The 26,844-nt window shown below is 34.4% G+C and overlaps 1 protein-coding gene, 2 long non-coding RNA genes and 1 other non-coding gene across 5 annotated transcripts; 1 reads left to right on the top strand and 3 right to left on the bottom strand.

Moving 5' to 3' along the window:
• Window positions 1-4,318: 4,318 nt before the first annotated feature.
• LOC114826620 (uncharacterized) lies at window positions 4,319-5,992 on the bottom strand. Of its 2 annotated transcripts, none has more exons than XR_003775590.2 (2): window positions 5,726-5,992; window positions 4,319-4,779 (listed from the first exon to the last, which is right to left on the bottom strand). It is a non-coding gene; the product is annotated as an uncharacterized lncRNA (long non-coding RNA). The 2 variants fall into 2 exon arrangements; XR_011583619.1 differs by lacking the exon at window positions 4,319-4,779 and adding an exon at window positions 5,497-5,616.
• A 2,802-nt stretch (window positions 5,993-8,794) lies between these two features.
• Window positions 8,795-12,198, top strand: LOC139197934 (uncharacterized). Its single transcript, XR_011583334.1, has 2 exons — window positions 8,795-9,633; window positions 10,456-12,198. It is a non-coding gene; the product is annotated as an uncharacterized lncRNA (long non-coding RNA).
• Window positions 12,040-12,140, bottom strand: MIR398C (microRNA MIR398c). Its single transcript, NR_120956.1, has one exon. It is a non-coding gene; the product is annotated as a microRNA MIR398c (primary transcript).
• A 5,048-nt stretch (window positions 12,199-17,246) lies between the features above and the next one.
• On the bottom strand, window positions 17,247-19,529 carry LOC103421318 (transcription factor bHLH61-like). The gene is made up of 4 exons (XM_008359345.4): window positions 18,562-19,529; window positions 18,290-18,457; window positions 17,926-18,093; window positions 17,247-17,813 (listed from the first exon to the last, which is right to left on the bottom strand). The coding sequence occupies exons 1-4, from the start codon at window positions 19,222-19,224 to the stop codon at window positions 17,727-17,729; spliced, it is 1,086 nt and encodes a 361-aa protein (XP_008357567.3). The 5' UTR covers window positions 19,225-19,529; the 3' UTR covers window positions 17,247-17,726.
• Window positions 19,530-26,844: the final 7,315 nt, after the last annotated feature.

Below are 26,844 nucleotides of genomic sequence, written 5' to 3' on the forward strand. Positions count from 1 at the left end.
TAAAGTGGTTAGGATTTCTATATAAACAGTATGTGTAATCTTCATTTGTAAAGTGAATACAAATCATATTTCTCTCTAAACTCTTTCTCTCTAATATCTCTGTGTTCATCCTTCTTTTCATCCATTGTTCTTGATTTTCCTTTCAATTCTCAAACACTACAATGTAGTTAACAATATACAGTAGCATCATCACTGAAAAAGGGTAGGCTTCTGCACAGCCACAGAAAGCTTCTCCATTACCGGAGGCTGACATGGACAAGCAATTGCTATGAACTTGGGCACCTGTTCTCCAGGCATCAGCACTGTCAGGCTCTTCTGCTGATTTTGCTTTTCCATCTATCACATAAAGTACCAATTAAAACCAATCAAAACACAACACTTTTAATTTTTATAAATAAATCAGGCACAGATTAACTTTACGTACGTACGTACGTACCATGTTTGGACGAGTAGGTTTCTGATCAAAGTCTGGCAGGATATGATCGTCAGGGTTGCCTTCTTCCACAGAGGATAGAAATAGAGACCGAACCTTGTCCCAATGAAGGCAACACAAGAAGAAGGTACTGACGCTCAATAACAGCAACAGAAGCAGCGCCAAGCCAACAGGAAAATCTAGAGATGGAGTTGAAACTTCGTCGTTTTGCTCCATACTTGCCTACTGCTTCCTTTCTCCTCTGGGTTTTTTATGACCTAAAAAAGCAGTAATGAATGATCAGGTGGGTTTTGATTTATATATGCAAAGTGTGTAAGTGCTGCTTATGATAATTTTGTTGGGGATGAGATGGAGATTAGATGTGGGGGTCTGTGGGTGGGTTGGGTCTTAGTATAATATATATGTGATAGTGGCACTAGTGCTTGTACGCTTTACTAGTACTCTATTACGTGATTCAGTACGGAAAGGGACACAATTTAGGTTCTGAAAAAGCTTGCAATATCATCGATTAAAAAACATAAAGGGGGAAAGTTTCTTTAGGCGGTTTAGGTAAGAAAATATGAGTTGTTGAACAAAGTAGAACTAATCAAAATCAGTAAAGTAGTAAGTGTATTGCGATCGAATCTAATCAAGACATGAGTCTTACTAGATAGGATGATCAACACAGATATATGATTTAGGGCTTAGTGGTTTAAAGACTACAATGATTTTATTTATTATTATAGTTTATCTAAGTATGTGCCGATTGATAGAAAATTCAATTGTCAAAGGTTGTTAAATATCATATATATGCGCCACAACAACATATAAGATGATATATGACTCTACTCTTTTAAAATAGATGAAGTGAACTAATACACAAAGGAAAGTTAAAAGATTTTAATATAGCACCAAGTTAAATTTTATAATCGAAACTGTTTGTTTTATAAATGTTATTTGATGAATAAATAGAGTTTGTCATGAATATATCACTGGATACAAATACTGTTAATTTGTTTGATATATATCTACAAATGATTAAATGATCTTTTATAGTATGTTTTATATATGATTGATACTGCGTAACAACAGAGAAGTACTTTATCCAAATCAATCATTTGCTTGCTAGCCAGATCGTCTAGATGATTGATGAACCACACTGCATAAACTTACGTAACGTTGAGGCCACTAATAATCACTTAAATGTTGACAAGGAAAGCACTGACCCATGGATGGAATTGATCATAGAAGTTTATGGCTACCTAGCTTGCCAGGTATTAGAAAATGAACAAAGAAGTACTATAAGAATCGTATACATACACTAATTATTCAGTTGTGAGATGTTTGTTGCCTTAGTTTACATTAAAGTCCTTGAATCTTGATTATATTATGTCACCTGCATTTGCCCTATAAGTTACTTTGTGTTTTGATTGTTAGAGTAGAATCCTTAACTTCAAAATCTATTTTTTAGTTACCTTTTTCGTATGATCAAGTAATTACCAATTGTAATTAGTGTAGGATTTCTTTCACAATAAAAATTGTTATAACCCTATTGTTCTATTATTCATTGATTAATAAAAAGAGTCATAATTCTACCGGGTATTAGCCAATCGTAGGATTTTTCAAAATTTTCGTCCACCCTCCGGCCGGCCCCTCTCCCTTAGCTCTCTAGGGTTTCTTGCATCTTCTCATTTTTTTTTCATCCCTCTCTAGCTCTAACACCACCCACTTTGCCCAACTCATCGAAACCAACTACCTCCCATGGCTTCGTCAGATGAAGCCCTGTCTTACTGATTTAGATCTTTGAAAATTTGTGGATAGCTCTCACCTTCTCCCTCCATCTCAAATTGCCGACCCTAAACGCAAGCCAAAGAAAACGAACATATTCCTCAAATTCGCAATCATGACTATTATCTTTGAATTCAACAAGATCAATTGGTTATTATTTATATCACGAGTGTCATCTCTAAGTCCCTTCTTACTCTTACTATCGGTTACGACACCAACAAGGATGTCTGAGATTGTCTTCAACAACACCCCCCAAATCTATGTTGTTGGCGAAGCCAATCTCCGCAAGTCTAATTTGTCACCCTTTCTAGTGGTCATACGGCAGAAAGTGTTGGAAGGCGAAGCGGGAGAGAGAGGTTAGAGATAAGTGCGGGGTGAGATACGGAGAGATATGGGATCTGACTGAGTCATGGGGTTCGATTGGAGAAGGAGAACACTGCGAGAGTTGACGACAGGAGAAGGAGAATGAGAATCGGTGAATGGCCGGTGTTGAGGTGATGGAAGAGTCTATTTCAGGTAAGAGTAAATGAGCATATCCCTTTGTTATGTTTGTACATAGTCTGCCTAATGTGACGATTTGATTTGTCACCCTGAGATATTATATGTAAAGAGGGGTTATATAGGTTCAAATAAAATTTTCTTTAGAGTTTTAGTAAATTACTAATATTTATTTCCTGCTTTTAATACCATAAGTTGTTTAAAAAAATTTAAGTGAAAAGTTGGTCATTACCTAAAAAAATAAAATGTCAATATGTGACGACTACTTTAATCGTCATATATAATGCTCAAAAGTGTGATGAATGACAGATGTTGGAGAATCATTTGGCCACGAATCACATGAACGTTTAAAAATCCTCACATACTCTATTTTATGTGACAAATTTTCGTGCGTCACAAAGAATCCCTTCACAACCATGTTTTCTTGTAGTGGTAGTCTCACACTGTTGATGCGTATCTCCAACATGTCAAGTATATCGCTGGTAAGCTCGCCTCTATCAACCAACATGTCTGTACAAGAAGTTAGTTTTTAATACTCCCGAAAAGAACTCTAATTCAATTCTAGTGAAGCCCTTATGACGGTGAGCCCACCTGAGCCTCTGAAGAATACCCATGGCGATGATGGTAATTTGCCAAGCCGTGGTGGCGGTCGTGGCGGCTAGGGAAAAGAGTCATATTTCTACGTTGATGTTACTGCCCAGTCTGCCCCACTTGTTGTCATTTACATTTTACACGACCCTATCAAAAGGATATTATTTAAGTAATTATTATGATCACGATCCAGTACACATGGCTAATGTTTTGTTTCTCCTTTGTATAGTAATCATGTGGCTAAGCACGAGTGCTCATTAGGAACCCCAAGCATGTAAAAGTTTTGATGGAGAGCAATATGACTTAGGCAACATTTACCATTTTTTTTATAACAGAAATATGTGTTTAACCCTACACTAGCATTGTTTGGACCTAATTTTACATCATTGCCCGCATGCAATCACGGCCATTGAATGAACATAGTTTTAGGCCGTTGGATGAGAGAAATATTATGATGATTTTTAATTATTTTATATTGTTATGGTTGTGATAACCATAATAATTATCTTCCAAATAATTGGGATTATCCTAATATTTTATTGATAATTACCTGGACAAGGTGTTTGAGGGCAATCACATTTGATTTAGGATATTGGTATAATCCAAATTTAGTCGGGATTGGTTGAGATTTGTAAGATGTTGGTTGGAACAGAATGTGAGGTCGAGGCCACCTAATTAGGAGCCTAAGATCATGCATGCCATGCATGCTATTGCTAATGGTTTGGTGAGTAACGTTTGGATAAAGGATTGAATTGGTTGGTCAGCAAGCAAGGATTGAATTGGTAAACAAATAAGGATGGAAAAACGTGGGATAATGGTTCAGAGGTAGGATTGCAATTTTATGCTAATTTGCTTTATGATTGCATGGATGCATATGGACAAACAAGGTGGAAAAGAAAGTCTTCTGATTAAGAAGCATGATAAGGACCACATGATTTTTCATCTGAAATTAGTCAGCGTTAAAATGATTGGTATTATCAGGGAGAGCTGCATGACTGAGCAATTCAATCCTATAAATATAATACATCGTGCAACATGAGAAAACCCCCTTTCAACACAATAAACAATTCAAACACTCTATGCAAAACACTTTTCACACTCAGTTCGTGAACATCACTTGAGTCGTACAATCAAGTGATTTAGGAGCATATTCAATTTGAACAAGTGAACATCACTACTTCTGGTTAATTTGGTACCTATTCAAGACTTGGCAGACAAAGAGTTTCCAATTATCCTAAAGAGGTCATCTCAAAGCTTTCTCGGCGAAGTGAGATGTTACAAGTTACCCTTGTTCGGCACAGTGAAAGCTAAGCTAGTTATTGAATTTCGCCGTGATCTAGGTACCATTGTCTTCAGGTTGTAGAACCCAAGGCAAGACATGTTCCTTCTTCGGTTGTAGTCCCTTTAGTATAGAAGTCAATAGCGCATTCAATAGCCACCACCATATCTATTCTACTCACTCTACTGAGCTCGTTTGCGAGTTGGCACGCCTGTATTCACAAAAAAAAGAAGAAAACATAATCAGCTTATAATTATTCGGCATGCCCGACATGTAGGCATTGTAATTTCTAAACACATAGAAGAATACAACCAATAAACTACTTTAGCATGAGAGCTACTTCTACTCAAAGACAATCGAGCTATTCACACACTCATGCAAGTGTCAAAAAATTTCAAGGGTAAATTACACTTTACCACCTCAAGTTTGAAATCTATTGTAACCTCATAAAAAATCTTCAAAACATTTCACTTTCATACCTCAAGTACTATTTTATTTCAATCCGTTACATTTTCCATCAATTGATCTGTTAAAAGCTGACGTGGCTGCCACATTTGTGCCATGTGGCTGCCAAATTTATGCGACGTGGCAAAAATAATAATTTTTATTACCCTATTGAGAAAAAATAAAAAAAATTGAAAATCCAGAAACCCATTCCCCCAACGACCTCCCTCTCCTCCACTCTCTTCACCTCCCCTCCCATCCAAAAACCCACCCCACCCTACCCTATAATCTTCATCCCTTGCCTCCTTCCCTCCCTGCACCTTTCATCCCTCCCTCTCCACGCACCTCCCTCCCCCAAATCTAAATCCCTCTATACAAAAATCTCCCCAAACCAACCCAAAACCTGTCATCTAAGTCCCTATACAAATTTTAAAACCACCGCTGGATTCCTCCGAAATCAATCGGACTCCAACAAAACAATTAATTTTCGGCATTTTCAAAAGCAATTCATCCAAAATTCATAAATCAGTTCTGAGGATTGAGCTGCAAGCGTTTCCGGGAGGCCTGGAAGCAGAGTTTGCGCATTTTAAATTTCGCTTCGCTCCTGAAATTTTTGAGATATGAGTAGAAAATTTGGGAAGGAGAAGAATTTGATCAGAGAGAGTGAAAATTCAATCTACTTCAAAATCAAACACTAAAGTACGAAACTTTACCTTTTCCCTTCTCAAATTTTGACATCTTCGAGAGCTCTGCCATACTTTGGATCGTCGGATCTGAGTTCATTTGTGGGTGTTGGCGACTTGCAAGGATGGTGGATCCACGAAATGGAGGTTGGTTTGTGGGCAGCAAGACGATGGAGGAAAATTTGAGCTGGGTTCGTGTGGAGGTGCATCGGTGATTGTTTGACGGATTTAACTAAGATGATGAAGAGGAATGGGGTGAGCAGCGCTGGGGCTAGGTTGAGAGAAATAGAAAAAGAAGAGGTGGTCGGGGGAATGGATTTCTGGGTTTTCAATTTTTTTTTAATTTTTTTTTTCAATAGGCTAATAATTTTTTTTTGTCACGTGACATAAATTTGGCAACCACGTCCGCTTTTAACGAATCAATGGATGGAAAATGTAAGAGACATATTATATCGAAATAAAATAGTACTTGAGATATGAAAGTGAAATGTTTTGAAGATGTTGTATAAAGTTGTAATAGACCTTAAACCTGAGGTGATAAAGTGTAATTTACCCAAATTTCAACCAAAAAATAAACTTCCCTCTCTCATCTAATCTAGAATGAGTTTAGATCTGATGCGGAACAGAAGTAATCTGTCAATGTTTCTGAAAATCAATCTTATTAAATATTAGTTGAGGATATAGATTGTGCAGGTAAACGTCGCTCGTCTAATAAAATTTAAATGATAACGATGCTAATTAAATATCCAAACGAATTTTCCACTGTTGGCTGATAGTCGGTAGACATGAATGAAATTTTGAAAAAGTTGTCATTAGACTTAAAACTAAAAGGATACTTGGGAAAAGGATCTTCGCCAGATCTTTTTCTAAGGATTTTAGGGATTTTATAATCTTATTCGTTCCTCGTATATTGTATAATTAATTTTATTAAATACTATTTATATTTAATGTTAAGTATTAAATTTTGAAATAATTTATAACTGCAAATATACGATGAACGGATGAAATTACGTGATTCTAGGATCTTTAAGAAAAAGATCCGGATACTCATAAGTGCACTGTTTCAGAAATGGGGACGTCTTGTTTAATTATATTTGTTTTCCTTTGATTTGCTTAATTTAATAATTAAAAAGTAAAAAAAGGGTCACCATGAAAAAAAACAAAGAATGGTTGTCATTTCTCGATTAGATATTTAGAACCTGTCACATTGCAGCATATGTATGAAAAGACGTTCTCCTATCCTTGCATTATTTTCCAGAAAGGAATCTTTTCCTTCAAATCTATCAAATGAGTGGATTCGTATCATTGAAATTTGATGTAACGGTTAAAATTATTATCATTTTTAAAGTGAAACATTATTTATAATCATTGGATTAAAATTCAATGACACGAATTTACTAATTTGATGAATTAGAAGAAAGATCGGAAAAGTATCCCTTTCCTTATTTCCCATATTGCTTGTTATACAACACCTGTCGCATTGCAGCAGATGAATGAAGCGGCTGCTGTACAACCATTTCTTTGTGTTTCAGCAATCTCCGCATGTAAGAGAAGCATAATTCACGATTTCTTGTTCACTCCCACGCTATTGCTTTCACAGTGTGATCAATAACATTGCTAATTACACAGTTGCCATATTTCCCCAAGGAAAAAAACTTGGGTAGGCACGTTATGTGGTTTAGTATGTAGGGCAAGTCATTAAGAAATTGTCATGTCAACATTAGCAAAGTTGAATATAGGAAAGCAGCTTATACGAAATAAATTCATAGATGTCATAGCATCTCAATTTAATATGTTTTCATGTAAAAAAAGCTTATACATGAGAATGTGTTATTAACTGAAAAACTACGTGACAAGGAATTGTTCTCCAAATGCATGGGGTTTGTGAGAGAGGATAGATTTTTATAGGTACCCAAAAGATAAGTCGGTACAAAACATGTTATAGTATAAATGAAGAAATTTTTTCTAGTGTCCCTCTTCTTATATTATGATATGTTATATACTAAATCATGTTCCGTGTATACTAAATATTTTGGGAACTTTAACGAAAAGCACCTGGTACTGTTCACTTTAACGAAAAACCACATTTTTACACTAAAAAGTCAATCCTGGTACTATTCACTTTACCCTTTATTTTGTCCTTATCATTAAAACTCAAAGTTTTCAAACCATTTTCATTAATTTTCCTAAATATTTTTCGTGAAAAGGAGTGGTGCCTAGATAGAAAGTAATCCAATTTTCATACTGAAGTTTTCCTTCCCCATAAAAATGAGAATTTTTTTTCTCTTTTTGTTACAAAGTATTAACTAGAGAAATGTGTGGGTCCTGTAAAGTTACAGATAAAATAATGGTGGAATCATTATTATATTATAATATAATATTATATTATATGGATTTGGATTTCATCTGGATTTAAATTGTAGAGATCTTTGAGATCCTCACATCCTAATTGTTTATTGTATATCATGCGGTCATGAATCATTTGAAATTTTTTTATTTAAAATTAAACACAAATAATACATAATGAAAATTAACTACACGACATACGATAAACGATCATAATGTGAAGATTCTTAGGATTCTCACAAAGAGGATCCGGATAGGATCCTCATCCATATTATATAACATGGATGATGGGTGGGCCTTGAAAATATTAGGTCCTTGTCCCTCTCAACTCCCATAAATTGAGCCGCATTGACTTCCACTTATGAAACAAAGCGAGGGATTTGGATCCTCGCCGGATCCCCTTGTTGGGGATCTTAAAGATCAACGAATACAACCATTGATAAAAAATTATGTGGCCACAATTTTTTCCTTTTTTATATTTTTCACGCAAAACGATGTTGTTTTACTTTTAAAAATATAAAAAACATTTAATTGGGACCGCACAATTTTTGATCAATGGTTCGTGTTCGTTGATCTCTAGGATCCCTAGGGAGGGGATCCGGCGAAGATCCAAATCCCAAAGCTAGGCCTTGCAGAGTTAGAACCCCTTGGACGTTGGAGGTTGACATGAGACTTGCAGTCCTAAAGATGAGCAAATAACCCACTGTGCTTAGGGTTGATTTGATATTGCTGTGCTTTGAAAAAAAAACTGTTTCTGCTGTGCTGTGAGAATAAACTCATTTTAGCTGCTTCACGTTTACAACTTTTTTTCACCCAAAACAGTGAAAATAAGCTATTTTAAGAGTTTACCAAACACTTTTTTGAACTCAGTTTTTTTTTATACCCTTTTTTTTTATAATAAAAGTACATCGATATCAAATCAGTACTTACTCCATCAAGGCCTGGGTAACCGCTTCGAAAAATAGGGCTTGATAACAATTTTTTTTTTGGGAACTTTAACGAAAAGCCCCCGGTACTATTCACTTTAACAAAAAACCACATTTTTACACTAAAAAATCAATCCTGGTACTATTCACTTTATCCTTTATTTTGTCCTTATCATTAAAACTCAAAATTTCCAAACCCTTTTAATTAATTTTCCTTTTTTTTTGGCAAACGTGGATTAAATTATTAATTATTATGAAGGAAAGAGATTAGTGGAGATTGAACTTGTAATAGAATGCATGCGCATAAGTGCCCGCTACTGCAGTAAAACATCATTTATATTTGTTTTCATTTTTTAACTATTATTTTTTTTGTCCTATAAATAAAAGAAATATATATGAGATAAATGAGTAAAAATGAAAGAAATGTGAAAGGTATAACAAACAAAATGAAAACTAAAACCGACAACAATTTGAAAACAAATTCAAATTCAAACATTGAAGCACTCTAGCAATTCAGATACTGCTTGAAAGAAAATTCATACACTGGAGCACTCAAGCATTCCAATGGAGTGATGGACTGCAATTCAGATACAATTTGAAACATGAAATTGAGTAACCTCTGAATTTTGAACACTTATGTAAAAGCAGGTCAATTTGAAAACTAATGTCGCGTTTACTAATCCGTAATCAAATTGAGAGGAATTTGATTGAGGGGGAATTGGATTGAGGAGGAATTGAAATGAGGTGGAATCAGAATCTGATTCCTGTTGAAGTTGTTTACTAAAACTGTCAGAAATCGGAGTAGGAATGATGTTGAGTCCATATAAGTTGTTTACTAATTCATTTCAATCGGAATGAAAACTAGGTTGATTACTATATTGCCCTTACATAAATAAATTATTTTCATACTAATTAATTAAATTAAATTCTTAATTAAATGTATATAATAAAATTCATCTATATAAGCATGTATAAATAGGTTTTATTTATTTATTAAAAGATGGCAAGAATGATGTTGAGTCTATATAAGTTGTTTACTAATTCACTTAAATCGGAATGAAAACTAAGTTGATGACTAAATTGCCCTTACATAAATAAATTATTTTCATACTAATTAATTAAATTAAATTCTTAATTAAATTTATATAATAAAATTATCTATATAAAAATATATAAATAGGTTTTATTTATTTATTAAAAATGATATAATGAGTGTCAAATGAAGGGCAATGTTGGGATAATAAGAAACAAGTGAGGGCATAATTGGAATAAAAGATGCATTCCCGATTCCCTTGCCCTCAGGGAATTCAAATACCTCACAAAACTAGGGAATTCGGTTCCTCCAATTTCAGGAATTGGATTCCTTGTCTCGTGTGGGCTCCACCATTTTTTTGATTCCTTAATATTTAGTAAACACCGGAATACTCTGTAATCGAAATTCAATTCCATTTCTTTATTCCGATTACCCTTACGTAAACATGCCATAAGGGTACACACACGTGTACACCTAGTAAAAATGGAGTGAAGTACTGACATTTTACAGAGTAGAACCTTCGAATGGTATTTTATAAAGGAAAACTAATGAAAAGGGTTTGAAAACTTTGAGTTTTAACGATAAGGACAAAATAAAGGGTAAAGTGAATAGTACCAGGTTTGACTTTTTAGTGTAAAAATGTGGTTTTTCATTAAAGTGAACAGTACCGCGGGCTTTTCGTTAAAACTCCCATTTTATAACTTATGTGTTCAAAATTTGCAGATTACATTACAGAGCCCTCTTTTTGATATTTGAATTTAATAAGCATCAGATAGGCTATTCAATTTAAATATCAGATTTCATTTATGAGTTTTTCTGATATTTAAAAAAAAATACCATTTGGTTTTTTCAAACGAATGAGGATCATCTTCAGATCTTTTTTTGTGAGGAGTAAAGATCCTTAAACCATGTCTGTTCATCGTATATCGTGTGGTCAATTTTCGTCATATACAATTCGTATTTAATTTTAAATAACAATATTTAAAATGATTTCTGACCATACGATGTACGATAAACGAACACGATTTAAGGAACTCTAAGATCCTCACAAAGAGGATCCGAAGAGAATCCTCATTCTTTTCAAACCTCTCTGTAATGATTGGGTTTTTTTTTTTTTTTTTGAGCTAATTTTTTTTAGAAGAGACTCAGAGAGAATTTCTTCTCAAATTTTCAGACATAACTATCAACATTTCAATCAATGAATTACAATAAACAAACTCGAGACCCATTTACATGGGAGAGTGGAAAAGAGCTAGATGATGAGTTATACTGTTGATAAATTGTAGACTGTATACTTGATTATTGATTACATAGGGGATAATAGCAAACTGCTGCAATAGTAATAACATATCCAATTAAACTCATATCATAGGGTGACTCTATGCATTTGTATAACTCAGGTGACCCTCTACAGTAATAACACCCCTGAAGAGTAAGAACGTATTAAGATGTAATTATAAATAAGCAAACTCTAACTGTGTGCAATAATTAGAGTAATAGAGTTATTACTGTAGTTTCACTCTCAAATTTCTCAATTGTATAGTTGAACAATATGCTTGACTGGATTACGACAGACTGCTGGTCAATTCATACTGTATTCTCTGGCATGAACTATAATAGTAACATGGCAGTATAAAGATCAAATGACAGTCAAATAATGCTCAGAGTATGAATATTCAATCTGGATAAGCAACATCATCAGTCTACCAAGATAACTTATGTTTTATCCTCAGAAAGTTGGAGAAGGAGAGCTACTAGCCATCAAGTCTGCTGTAAGGACATATTGATTTAGTCACTGATTTATCCAGGTAGGAATAGATTTGACTTTCTTTTGTGAGCACCAACACGTACTTACAGTATGAGATTCAAATTTCTGTTACAGTAGTGGTAGAACAATCGATGCATGTAGTCGAGAGTAAAGTTTGTAATGTTTCTTACATTTTTCAATACACCGAAACATGATAGAACTTTCTCACCTTTCGATGTAGCACCTCAGGTCCGTCATGAGTGTCCATTCAGATCAATAGCAGTGCATTCATGTGGTAGAGAAGGTACCGCAGGGGCGACCTGAGAACACATCAAGCGCAACACATAACGCCATATGTGATCTCAGGTCACTCCTGCAGAACCCCTCTACCGCTTTGGCATATACTGGAACACTTGTTCTCTTCGAGATGGCTCTAGACTTATTTCTGTACAACTTCCCTGCCTTACCCTGCTAATATATAGCACAACTTAGAACTTAGTTGTGTACTACTTTCACTCCATTGTACTACATGAACAAAGGGGTCTCTCTAGTACAAATCTTCTTGTTTAACCATACATATAAAAGAAAACAAATTACACAAGTGGATTTAAATGTACTACAATGTAAATGTGGTACAGTTTGATTATTCGAAATTGCTTCGTACAAATGCAGCTTTGTACTTTCCAATTCTTTTGTGGTACATTTCATGCTGTTTTTGTACTCTTCTAACGCAAACCAACCTTTGGAAAATGAGAAGAGATTCTCTTTGAATTTCCTTCACCAAGACCACCGGATCAAGTGATTCAAGCGCTGTTGGATGAAATTTCAAAGGCTCGGATCACTTGATCCGATGGCCTTGGTGGAAGAGATCCGGAGAGGATCTCCTCTTGAAAAATGACCTTTCTGATTTGCAGACATCTAATTCTTCTCCATTCTGATTGTTCAAAATTGATCTAGTAATCAGAGGTACAATAATAATAATTCTCCATCTGGTACTCAAAATCCCTAGTTCTATCTCTGAATTTAAGACAGATTTGGGGTAAATAACTAGCTATCTTGTTTTTGTTTTTTTTTTACTTAAAAATAAAAAAAAACAGTTCTATCACATACATAACACAAGGTCCAAATGCAAGTTGGTGTCGTTATCAACCAAAAATTCTTTTATGCGCACGCGGATTGTTTGTATAGGTTACGTATGTTGGTGTCCTTATAAAACTCATACTGATTATGTATTTCCGCCACATAACATATAATACTGTATCGTCATTATGCTTGTCATTATGGTGGAAATATGTTGTCAATACAGATCCATATGCACAACCCAACTAAGCAGGAGATAATTCCTCCTTTATTGACACCCACACTTTTCAAATGAAGCTCACCCCGTTTGGACCATAACTTGCAATTCGCATGAGTTCTACAATAGGAGATGTTATGTCTACATTGACTTGTTGCTCGAAAACCGTGAGGATAACTGCGGGCAAAATAATAATTGCGAGATAAAAGTTCATGTGGATATGAGAGCTTTTGGTCATCAGCCACAATATTCAATTATTTTGAATGAGTATTTATGAAGATCTTGTGGAGCCACCAAAGGCAAAGGGAAGAGCTCAAACAAGTTGAATCAAAAACCAATCTCTCAAAAGAGCAGCCTCAAAGAAAACTATCATTTCAAATCAAGTCTTTTTAAGGGCATGTTTAAATAAGGATAATAGGAATGTCAAGAATGCGATTCATTCCTATTATGGATGAACCTTACGTTTACTTACCAAGGAGAATGAAAAGTGATGCGAGTCCCACTCAAAATTTAGAATGCAATTCTTGATTTCCAAAGAATCGAATACTTAAGGGAGGAGGTTGGAACGAGTAAACAATTAAAATTAGAAAACTGCCTAAGCCCCCGCCTAGGCGCTCGATTCATGCCCGCTACCTAATTAGGGCCTAGCGCCTTTTAAAACGTTACTAATTGAACATACCCAAATTATGAGTATAACTCATATTGGGTGTTATTACCGTTTACTTAATCAATACTATTTCAAAGGCAAAATATGTCAAGGGTCACATATCACAATATATTTTCACTGTGATGTGACCCTCGGTTATTCATAAATGTGATGAGCTACAATTTTTTTTTTTGGGTCAAATAATAGATTTTGTTAGATTATATGTTAGATTAGTCACGACGAGATTTGAACTCACGTCATCATGCAAGAGCTCAATACCTTTCTACCACTATGATAAATGACCACTTACTGATGAGCTACGTACAAAAATTGGATTTTGATAAATTTATATATTCAAAGCCTGTTGTGGTTGCTTTACATATACAAATATAACTCTAATATTCTCTTCGACAGTACATCTGCATATGCACACTATCTAGTATGAATTGTGTATATTCGCTAATTTAAGCATATATTCGATTCAGCAACATCCAAGTGATAAATATGCATCTAAAGCAACTTTCTCAATGTTCGGCTATTTCTTTATGTTTCTGCATTGTATTTCCACTATTACCATGAGTGTGTCTTGGACGAACTACTATTTAGACCAATCAAAACATCAAATTTATGATATTGGCGTTTCATAACCATCCATTATCTATAACATCATGGAAGTGACTCAACCTCTATTTCTATAATATTATCATGATCCAGCGACATCCTTAAAATCTCCCAAACCGAACAAAAACAAAAGTATTGGTGTAAATTAACTATCTAACTGACATAATATATTATCGAAGTGTTGAGAAAAAATACTTTAAAATAATGTTCAGATAATTACGTAATGGAATTACCGGCAAATTTTGCAGATATTGAAGTTATTTTTCAATGCCCAATCCTGCTTCGTAAGTCTGCAAAAATAAATAAATAAATAAATAAATAGCCAACCAATCAAATTGTTGGTTTTTACATGCAAAGAAATTCAAAATTCAAATAATTAGCAAGGATAATAGACAAAATTATCATTTTTTTCAATTTAATAAGGGAATTGTTATTGACACTCCAAAACCTTATATTATGCACTCCAAACTTTCTATAACTACTAGAAAGAAAAATACACTTGTGAGGAGTATAGAATGAAATTTTTGGAGTGCTAATAACAGTTCCTTTTAATAAAACATATTTATTAATACCTAGAACAAGTTCAACCATGTGACGATTCTTGGATGCGTCATAAATATATTTCTATTAAATACCTGGAAGAGGTTCAAATACATATAGTCATATGTTGAGGTCATTTCCAATTGTGATTGTATTGAATCTGTGTTTGCAATTAAGACCAAATCATGATTTCCATGAAATCAATTGAGAACATGGCAGTTGCATTGCCATTGCTCTAGTACTTTGCATTGTGTGCTAGATCTACTCATACAAAAAATTAGAAGTTGGTATATATTTTCTTTAAAATGTTAGGCAGGATTAATATACACATCTTTACACAACTTTTATAGTATTAATGTAAATAGGCAAAAACATAACAAACATTCATAACCAATTACTCAATTTCATGAAACCTTGTCGACGTATCCATGTATCTTGTTTCCCCATAAGGACCTCCTCATGAAAATGGAAATGTCGTATAAAAGGGTGTCATCTTATAGCAAAGGAGACGACGATTCTTAACTATGAAGTTATAACAAAGTTTTTGAAATACGTTGTGGAATTTAGGATCAGAGTAAAATGTTTCAGCATTTGTTGAGCCATGCTATGCTCATTTTTCCGTGGGTATACCTGCAACATAGTTTAATGCTAGGTATATCAAATTCTTAAACCAAAATATATGAATCAAATGATGTGGTAGTGGATGATTTAATTATTACTTAAGTGTTGCTTAGCGTGCTTATTTTATATTGGTGACACGTCATTCAATTTGCAAATTTGATTTAAAAATTTGTTCTCCTAGCACTATCCAAAATAAAATATTCAAATGAAAAATATCATTCTTCAACAACTAAAGGATAAAAAATAAAAAAACAACTAGACTAAGGGAGGCAACAAAATTATTAACATAGCAGCTATATAGCTTTTAGAACATTTAATTAGGAAATGGAAGTAAGTGGTCATTTACCACAGTGGTGGAAATAAGTCAAGCCCTTGCATGAACGCGTGGGTTCAAACTCCGTTGGTGACTAATATAACAAAATTAATTAATTGTTTACAAAAAAAAAGAAAAAAAAAAGGAAATGCAAACCCTACTGGGCCTAGACCCATTACAAAGTCAAGGAATAGTAATTTGGGCTTATTATTTTGGGCTAAGAAGGTTGGTCCCAACAGTAAAAAGCTAAATTTCTTTGTATCACATTCCAAATATAATGATTGCAACACGAGTAGCGTTATCTATGTACATTTTTTTACTTCTTACACATTTCTTGCTTTCGGTAGTCGGATTGAATAAATAAAAAAATATAAATAACAAAAAATTAACAAAAATGTGTGGAAAATAAAATTAAATGTGTGAATAGCTATATCCTTTTTGCATAAGATGGTACCTTCGTTTCATGACTCTATTCCACCCCAATGAAACAAAAAGAAAAAGCCAAAAGCAAATTAAATTATAAACAATAATAATAATCTGTCTACATCTGCTCTTTGTATGCAAAGCGTTCAAATCTTTTGCACTTAAAATTCTTTGTGACCTCTCCGTGTCTTATCTATTTGAGTAATATATGTCATTTTGACTTAATTTATCTTTCATTTTTAATTTTTTTTTATCAAGTAGATAAGTTGAAGAGTTAAAACTGTTAATTAGGAAATGGAAGTAAGTGGTCATTTACCACAGTGGTGGAAATAAGTCAAGCTCGTGCATGACTGCATGGGTTCAAACTCCGTTGGTGACTAATATAACAAAATTAATTGTTTACAAAAAAAAAAAAAAAAAAAAAAAGGAAATGGAAACCCTACTGGGCCTAGACCCATTACAAAGTCAAGGAATACTAATTTGGGCTTATTATTTTGGGCTAAGAAGGTTGGTCCCAACAGTAAAAAAACTAAATTTCTTTATACCACATTCCAAATATAATGATTTCAACACGAGTAGTGTTATCTACGTACATTTTTTTACTTCTCACACACCTCTTGCTTTAGGCAGTCGGATTGAATAAAATAAAAAAAATATAAATAACAAAAAATTAACAAAAATGTGTGAAAAATAAAATTAAATGTGTGAATGGCTATATCCTTTTTGCATAAGATGGTACCTTCGTTTCATGACTCTATTCAAAAGCCAAAAGCAAAATTAAATTATAAACAATAAGAATAATCTGTCTACATCTGCTCTTTGTATGCAAAGCATTCAAATCTTTTGCACTTAAAATTCTTTGCGACCTCTTCGTGTCTTATCTATTTGAGTAATATATGTCATTTTGACTTAATTTATCTTTCGTTTTTAATTTTTTTATCAAGGAGATAAGTTGAAGAGTTAAAACTGTTAATTGAAATTTAAATGAATGACCAAGTGTCAAACAAATAAGATAAATCACAAAAAAATCACAAAAAATTTAATCTCGTATGCAAAATAGTATATCCACATAGGAATCTGTAGGCAACAATCTACAACTCCATCCATAGAAAAGCTTTCTTACATCATCATTACATCCCCTTCTCCAACTAATTTTATTTGCAATCAACAACCAACAACACCAATACAAAGTTGGTTAATTTGTGTCAATTCACTCCCACATAGCTTCTAAACCCTACTTTTAGCCTTTTCTTGGCACTTAAAATGTCGAAGATACTCTTTTACTCCGGGAGAACAAAATACATTGTACATGAATTAACATCTCCTACTACTGAAGCAAATGCTACTCCATGAAAAGACACCAATTATTTAATAATATATAAAAAAAAAGTGAATTATAATATAACCTCTCAATAGCAAAGTGTCACTGAAAGTCTAGAGATTACAACAAAAAGCCATCTCCTCTAAAGCTTTAACGCAAAAGTTGTTACTTTTCCTCTTCCCACTTTATTCTTGCAATTACACGCATCTTCCTCCATATCCTGCATTTCTAAATAATTCTTGCTTTATGTCCTCAGAAGTTACCAGTGTTCTCTGATCAGAATCCTGTTTAATGACATCAATGAATCACCAGATAAAAACATTAACTTAATACTTCTCCAACTAAACAAGTCACAAAGAGATTCTATTTATATTACTGGAAAGCCAATTCACATACCTCTGAGCAAGAAGCTTGCACTGCAAAGTCATTGAAGCAGCTAATCACACACTGCTGAATCTCAAGGCCTAAGGCTTCCAAGGTAGACACTGTTGATAACAACAGCCCTGGCTTTCCTGCACAGCATATGTCAATCTTGGTGTCCACATTCCTCCTTTGCACATCAAACTGCAAATCAATCCAACACCAATGCCAATTCTTAGCTTTATTTTTTCATATTCGAGCGATATTCTAAAGTAATCTAAACTGCGGTACAGGAGATTTGAATATGGGCGCAGAGGGGAGAGCACACACACAAACTGCTCTAGCCAACTTGAGTACGCCCTGGTCTGCATTTTAAGATTAAAATATGCAGGGTACATACCTTAGGTGAGTTCCTGACTAGCATTTCATTTGGTTTGATATCCTTGAAAAGGCTCATCACATTTAACTGATCTGAATCTGCTTCAATTTCTTGTTGCAAATTGTTGATTCTCTCTAGGAGCTCCTTCATGTAATCTATAGTGTCTCCAAGTATAGATGTTCTATCCATCTACAAAACCACAGTAATAATTTAACCAAGAAAATTAGCCTCTGTATTCAACATTAATCATATCTACATGCATTCTGAAAAAAATGGGGTTTAAACTTAATTACCTTACTTATCTTGGGCACAATTGATCTTAGCATCGAAAGCCGGTCATTCAATCGCTTTCTTCTTCTTCTCTCAGCCATTAGATTCTTTGATGGCTGCCCCTGCAACTTCTTATTAGTAGCTCTGGTATTTCTCTCCACACAGATTCCCACGTTGAAAGAGGGGACTTGGTCAGGGGACTGAGTTGGCTCCACTTTACAGGCTGCTGCAGCTTCAGCTTGAGTCTCCAAGTTGTGTATTTCATCACCAAGCAAACCCAACTCTTCTTCTTCAAGCATGGACCATGGATTGTCTTCCTGGACCAGAAACGGCGGCGTATCAAGGGTGCTGTAGGATGAGTCAGTGACTTGCTGCTGAGCTGAGAGTAGTGCTTCATCAGTAACGCCAAAGCCGAAGGGATAGTAGACTTCTTGATTGAAGGTTGCGTTGAAGTTGTTAAAGTTGGGTTCAAATGGAGGTGAGAATTCATGGATGGAAGAAGAATTTGGGAAGAAAGAAGATGAAGGGTTTTGTTGATCAAAGTAATCAAAATTTCCCCAGCTACCACTACTAGACAGCAAATCATTCATTTCTGTTGGAATATTGGTTTCCCATGTACTGCTACTCCTGCTGTCTCTTCTTAGAGCTAATAACTCTTCTAAGAAACTATGTTCATTCAACTCCATCTCCCCCTCCCTCTCTCTCCCCCACCCTCTCTCTCTCTGTATTTCTCTTGGGAATGTTGATGGTGCTAATTAGGTAAGTGCCCTGATAACAAGAAGATGCAACAAGTGGAACATTTATATAGGAACAAGCTTGAAAGGCTAGTTCCATTATTTTAATACATTTCACTATCTATTAGGTTTATTTATTTATTTTATTTTAGGACCCTCAAAAACCTAAGATTAATATGGAATCTCTCTCTCTCTCTCTCTCTCTCTCTCTCTCTCTATGTCTATAGGTATAGTAACTACTTCTGGCTATTCTTTATGTCTATAAGTAATAATACTTGACTCCTTATATGTAAGAGGAAATTCTTAATTATTTGCAAAATACATGTGTTTAGAGATGGCATAATCAAACGAATTAGAGTAATATGCTCTTTGTTTTTGTATTCAAGTTCGAATCTCTTTTTTAACGTGTTTAACTGTGACTTGGATGAAACAGCAGCTGAAGTAAGAAGACAAGTATGTTTCGTCTAAAGCATGGATTTCAAGTCTTTTTCACCGAAATATCTGCAATCAAACAGCCAATATAAAATTGATATGCTCGGAAAAGTTTGACCCACACTTTCTGTCTGAACCGTAAAGGGTGGGGTTAGCATAATAGACCGTGTCAGGTTCCTTGTATGCTTGAGCTCAGTAATTTTAATTGGCCATGATCATACTCTCTTTCTCTATCACTTTCTCTGTGTGTGAGAAAAATGGCTCAATTGGGTCCCATGCAACAATGCCTCCAAATTTGGGTGAGATCACAAATTCGAATGAGTTAGTGGACGTCGTTTGTTTTTCTTTGTGCCCCTTATTTCTAAAAATCATTCGTCGACATTAGATTTTAATCATTCTATGCAGTTTTCTGATAAACAACTTGATTAATCTGTTCCTTTTATGAGCGGTAGGTCTCGGGTTCGAGACTTGGGAGCAGCCTCTCCATAAATGGAGGTAAGGCTAGCCGACATTCACCTCTCCCAGACCCTGCGTAAAGCGGGAGCCTTGTGCACTGGGTACGACCTTTTTTTTTAGTATGATGGTAGGTTTTCATTCTCTCCTCACCTATGCATGTGGATATAGAGTACAATATTTACGGATCTTGTTGATTGTCTCTCTAAAGTTAACATGTGAAACTCATCTATATTAGAGAAATGATCAAATCTAAATAAAATGGCCTAAAAAAATCACTCAAAATAAAACTCTAGTGGCAATAGGTTGATTGGTAGCTACCACTATTAAGATTTTGTCATACAAGATAAATTTTAAATTAAGCGATAACTATCAATCAACATAAATCACACGAGAAAAGAAACTCGTCACCGGATGATTGTAAAGGTAATAATGAGAAAATCGCATTGTACTACTTGTTTTTTAATAGAATAGAGTTTATATAGAGAACAAGCATATAATAAGTTTTCATCCAAGTATCCAACAAATCTTTTACAATTTATTGAAAACATAAAATGCAATTGAAAGTTATTTATTTTCCGTCTAAGTGAGAATCATATGATCCTAAGCCATTTTTTAAAATAAAAAAATAAGCAAAACATTTCACAAAACCATCCAGCCCACCTAGACTCACCTAGGCCGGTCTAACCTTCTTAAGTCCACCCAGGCGGGCAACTAGATTGGTCTAGGCATGCAACCAGACTGGTCTAGGCGCCCTTTTATATTTTTTAAACACCTAAGAACTAATGGTAAAAGTGGTCAACCGTCTAGCCCCTAGAGCACTGTATTTTCGTAATTGTAAATACCATCATATATTAAAATAGTGGTGTTACCTAAAGACCTATTTTGGCATTGTATTTGTAAGTTTTTTTTCTTCTAGTATTTCATGAATATGTATAGAGGCTGTATATTCTCATATATTTGTGTGGCTGTTTTGGCTCATACCACCAATGCATTAACTGACATATTAAACATATGGGGGCATTTTACGCATGTAAGGATGCATATACAGCCCTTATTACTACGATACTCCTATCAAAACAACGGTTCTTTGGTTGCTCATCGATTGACCAAGGCGACAAATTTTTTATTATCATTGTTGTTACTATTATCACTATTGTTTGTATTAGCAATTTCTTGGTTGGTAAGCAGGGGATCTGAATAAAAACTATAATTTGAGGGTGTCGACATAGAGCCCCATCCAGTTGGTGGTACTGGTGTAGGGTGTTTGTGTTTGACTTCGCAGATATTGTATCCTTGTCCGAGTCTAATATTGGATTGGTGCCACAATTTGCATACACACGGCCGCAAAGGTTCACTAATCTTTCATCGTTTTATATCTTTGTCAATACAAGCATTTACAAAGGGTTTAATGATATTTGCTTAATGAGGGATGTGATTTTATTGTACAAATGTTTATGTTGTGAAACTATAAATTTAAATTGTAATTCAGACCAAGATCAAGCCACTTAATTAAAGATATTAAATTTGACATAAGTATCATTTTTTGTTCTTGAAACGATAACATAATATTTTTATTTAAGAGAACTTTTCATTCATTTTACACTTTATTTTGTTCTTATCGTTAAAAATTAAAATTTTCAAACTATTTTAATTAGTTTTCCTTTTATTTAATTATGTACAGATAGTAGGTATGATCATTCTACTAGATTAGATAGCTCATTTATAATTTGCAGATGGGTACGTAGTACGACAGAGTAGTTCATACTTGCACGGGTACATTATAAGTGAGAGAAAGGAGACTTTATAGTTTTATAGACATTTCATAGTTTAACATTAATTTTCGTATTAACATTATAAAATATAATGTAAAAAATATAAGATAACAAAGAGTTTGTCTCATTAGCATTTCTCTGTTATTTATACTACATTTTGTCATTAATTTTTAGGGTCTTATAAAAATACTGTTCACTGTCAGAGTATTCTGGAAGGAATTTAAATCTAGCAGCTGTTTTAAGGGTTAAACAATGGATTAGCCTAAGGGGGTCTAGTTCAACCCAAGGGCTGAGTTGATTCTGGTTTCTGTAACCGAGGGCATACATATCCTGCGTTTACGACTAGTAAGTTTAAAAAATATAATTAACTGAACTTGTTCTCTCTCTGATGAGTCTCATTCGAGCATTTTGGTCACTTAATTATGAACCCAAAATACGAATATGAGCCACATGCTATTCATGCAACAAAACAAGCAATATTGAAAAGATAATTCTCGAAACCTGGGAAGAGTCCAGCAAAGCTAGCTACTAATTACCTAGTAATTATGCAGCTGTGTGCATGTTATTCACAAATGCGCTAAAGATTAATTGTGATAGTTATATCGAACACCAGTTCCCAAGATCATAAGAAATTAAGAAAGAAAAAAAAAGAGATGGTAAGTAATTCTCTTTGATATAAACACACACACACACACACACATATATATATATATAAAATAGATATTCGGTGGCAAGAGAAATCGTGCATTTGGTTTTGAATGAAGTTTGAGTTTCTATTTGAAATTTGATAGTGTTGACTCTGTGCTATTTTCTTAGCAGCCTAGCTACCATTCTATGTATGAAATGATGAAACATGCAACAATTGAATGAGACTTGTTAGAAACTAAGAAAGACTTGCTAGAAACTAAGAACCATCATAATGATTGTGAAAGGCAATCTATAATTTAATATACGTTTTGTTCTCGAGGCTATTTGTTCAATGTTACTCCTTAGGTGTTCTATTACATATATTACTTTGAAACCGTCAAACATAAAATGATGAAATTTTATCAACAAAGTAAAACGATAAAAACAAGGAGAATGATGAATGCACATATTTTTTCTTATACCTACTGCTATTTAACATTGTCTATTATTTTGTTTTAATTTATTTAATTTGATGGTCGAAATAGAGAATAAAATAATGATTAATAGTAATATAATGGTAGTAGAATTTCACGATCTTATTATGTAAAGTATGATTAGTACTTATAACCGCAATATATATGTGTGTGTATATATTATTATATATATTCATACGTGTTTGTGTTACATAGTTGTGTGAGTGAAGTATGTACCAAATTTTGAGTGAATCAACATTTGATCAAATGTTTGCAGTGAAGGTATCCCCAACTAAACTACATTCATATGGTAAATTTTGAATGTAATGTAGCACATCCATGCATGGAAGAAGCAGTCAACGTTAATACAAAAGACAAAAAGAAAGATATATCTAAGGTAAACAGTTTTTTATTATTATTATTTTTATTTATTTTTTAATAAAAAGATACCACACTACACATTACACATTGGTAGAGAGCATACCCATATAAGTGTCGGAGAATTGGTTTACCCTTTCGCACTGAAGAACATACCCATATAGGCAGTCAACGTTAATACAAAAGACAAAAAGAAAGATATATCTAAGGTAAACAGTTTTTTTTTTTAATAAAACGAGACCACACTACACATTACACATTGATAGCAGATTAATCGATCCCCTCTTTCGATTTCATGGAATCCGAGTTGAAAAAAAAAAAAAAAATCTTTTTAAGTATTAATAAACAGTTTTCAAAGCATATACGCGAATTGCCAACTCAAGTTGTAATTTACGTGTGAAGTGCATGAAACTTCCTCAGAAAACGCGAGGTAGAATATACTTTCATGAAGGCTGAATCGTCTGCTTATCTCAATTACCGCGTGAGTTGTTTTCTTAAAGCAGACAAAATTTAATGGCTGATTTCGAAACCGACCCAAATATCCACCCAACAAGAGCTGACTATTCATCTCTACCCAACACATTCATTAGAATTTGGATCTAGCTAATTTGTCTTACTACTAATTAGTTAAGACTTAATTTGTTTTAATTTCTTGTTTATGATTACTCGTGTACCGTACGTTCAATATATGTGTAACTAATTGTCTGCTCGTTCACCGTACTTTCATGCACAACACACCAATATTATTAACAAAAACCATGCATAGTCATTACATGGCTAAACCCTGCCATTGGGCAAAGAAGATCCTTTTACTTCCATGTATGTACTAGATATGTAAACGAAAACAAATTCTAAATTGTTGTTTCGTTGACTATTATTTTGTCTTGATTATTTATAGTTTAAATTAAGTTCTCATTGTTGAATTATAAGTCTATAGCTAATTAGAATTAGTGAAATAAGATGAGGTTATTTGTGTATTCACTTGAGCATATCTGCCAAGTGTGAGGTTAAAAGATGTAAGGCTAAAATAGTCGTATGTAGTGATCCTATAAATTAGCTAAATGTGTGGCTGAGATCAAGTGTGATGTATGTGGATCCAACTAATGAAAAATGGTCATGAAATGCACGTGTGCGCTCAATTTTTGACATAGAGAAAAATATATTCCTCTCTACAACTTCCAATAGCAGGAGAGAGAACTTTCATTCATTTTCCATTTACTTGTATCCTTCTATTCTCTCTTTAGTTTCCATATCGAATAACCCAGATAAATTCAAATCACACTAACATGGCCTCAGAGCCAGGTTTGATCATCTGAGCCTGGGCATAAATTTGTGAGCTCATTAAGTTGAGTTGAAGCTCGGTGAAAGTCGCCAAAGACCCATTATCATCTGAGAAGAGAAATCAACCCATTCAGACCAAAGATGTCTGGATCTGGAGGGTCAGAAGTGAGAACTCCAATTTTCTCCGGTGAGAACTACGAGTTCTGGAGAATCAAGATGGTGACGATTTTCAAATCACATGGGTTCTCGGATCAAATCTTCACTCGAATCGCCAATGCTGAATCAGCGAAGATGGCATGGGATTTGTTGTATGGAGAGTATCATGGTGGTGATTAGGTACGATATGTGAAATTACAAAATCTGAGACGTGAATTTGAGTATGCTAGAATGCGTGATGATGAAACTCTGTCTGGGTATCTTACTAGGCTAAATGAGTTGATTAATCAGATGAAAACATTTGGTGAAATTTTGTCTAATGAAAGACTTGTGTAGAAAGTTCTGATTAGCCTTAGTTAACCATATGATCCCATATGTCTTGTTATTGAGAATACAAAATGTTTGGAGACTGTAGAATTGCAGGAGGTAGTTGCAATTTTGAAGAGCCAAGAACAACGGTTTGATTTGCATACGGTTGATGCAACTGAGAGAGCATTCTCTTCACTCTCTGTGAATCCAAAGGAACAAAGCAAGAGTGGTGCTCATTCTAGTTCATCTAGATTTCAGAGAAACTGGAATTCTAAAGGCAAGAAATGGGAATCAAAACCCAAATTTCAGCAGAAATCTCCTCTGCACACTTATCAGAATGTGAATGCATCTCAGTCAATGGGTCAAGAGTTTGCAAAGCCTCAGTGCAAGGTGTGTTCTAAATATCATTTTGGTGAGTGTAGATACAAAGGGCAACCAAAATGCTTCAATTGTGATAAATTTGGGCATTGGGCTAGAGAGTGTACTGCAGGTAAACCAGTGCAAAAGGCAAACAATGTTAATCAATTGGAGATGACAGGGAATCTATTTTATGCAAATAACATAGTTTCAGAACCAAGAATGAATGGAGAGTGGTACATCGATAGTGGTTGTAGCAACCACATGACAGGAAATGTAGAATTGCTTGTTGATGTGAGAACCAACATAGCTAGAAAAGTTCAAATGCCAACTGGAGACCTTGTGAATGTAGCAGGAATGGGTTCATTGGTGATTGATACAAATAAGGGCAGAAAATATGTTAGAGAAGTAATGTACCTGCCTGGCTTAATAGAAAACTTGCTAAGTGTTGGTCAAATGGATGAGCATGGATATTTCTTAGTGTTTGGTGGTGGAATGTGCAGTGTGTATGATGGTCTATCATTGGAATGTCTAGTTATGAAAGTGAATAGGTGCTATCCCTTGGCTTTATTATCTGAAAATCAAGTGGTTTAAAAGCTAGTGTCACTCACTCGACTGAGTCTTGGCACATGAGACTTGGGCACTTACACTTTGGTGGTCTTAAACAATTGCGAGACAAGGAAATTGTGCATGGTTTGCCTTAACTTGAAGACTACAATGGAGTTTGTGAAGGTTGTCAATTTGGAAAACAACACAGAGAAGAATTTCCAAGAAATCAAGTGCAAAGAGCAATTGCCCCACTTGAATTGATTCATGTTGATCTGTGTGGACCTATGAAGAATGATTCAATTGCTGGAAATAAGTATTTCATGTTGTTGATAGATGATCTTACCAGAATGACTTGGGTTTATTTCTTGAGATATAAGTCTGATGCATTCAACTGTTTTAAAAAATTCAAAGCTATGGCAGAGTTACAAAGTGGGTTCAAGATGAAGTGTTTGAGAAGTGATAGAGGAGGGGAGTTCAAGTCATCTGAATTCAACTTATTATGTGAAAAGGAAGGAATACAAAGACAATTCACTCTTGCATACACTCTACAACAACATGGAGTAGTGGAGAGGAAGAACAGAACTATGATTGAGATGTCTAAATCCATGTTGCATGAGAAGAGGATGCCATATTTTCTCTGGGCAAAAGCAGTACACACATCAGTGTACATTCTAAACAGATGTCCCACAAAGGTTTTGAACAACATTACACATTTTGAAGCTTATTATGGAAGAAAACCAGGAATAGCACACCTGAAAGTATTTGGTTCACTATGCTATGTT

The sequence above is a fragment of the Malus domestica genome, chromosome 08, assembly GCF_042453785.1.
Source record: "Malus domestica chromosome 08, GDT2T_hap1".
NCBI lineage: Eukaryota > Viridiplantae > Streptophyta > Magnoliopsida > Rosales > Rosaceae > Malus > Malus domestica.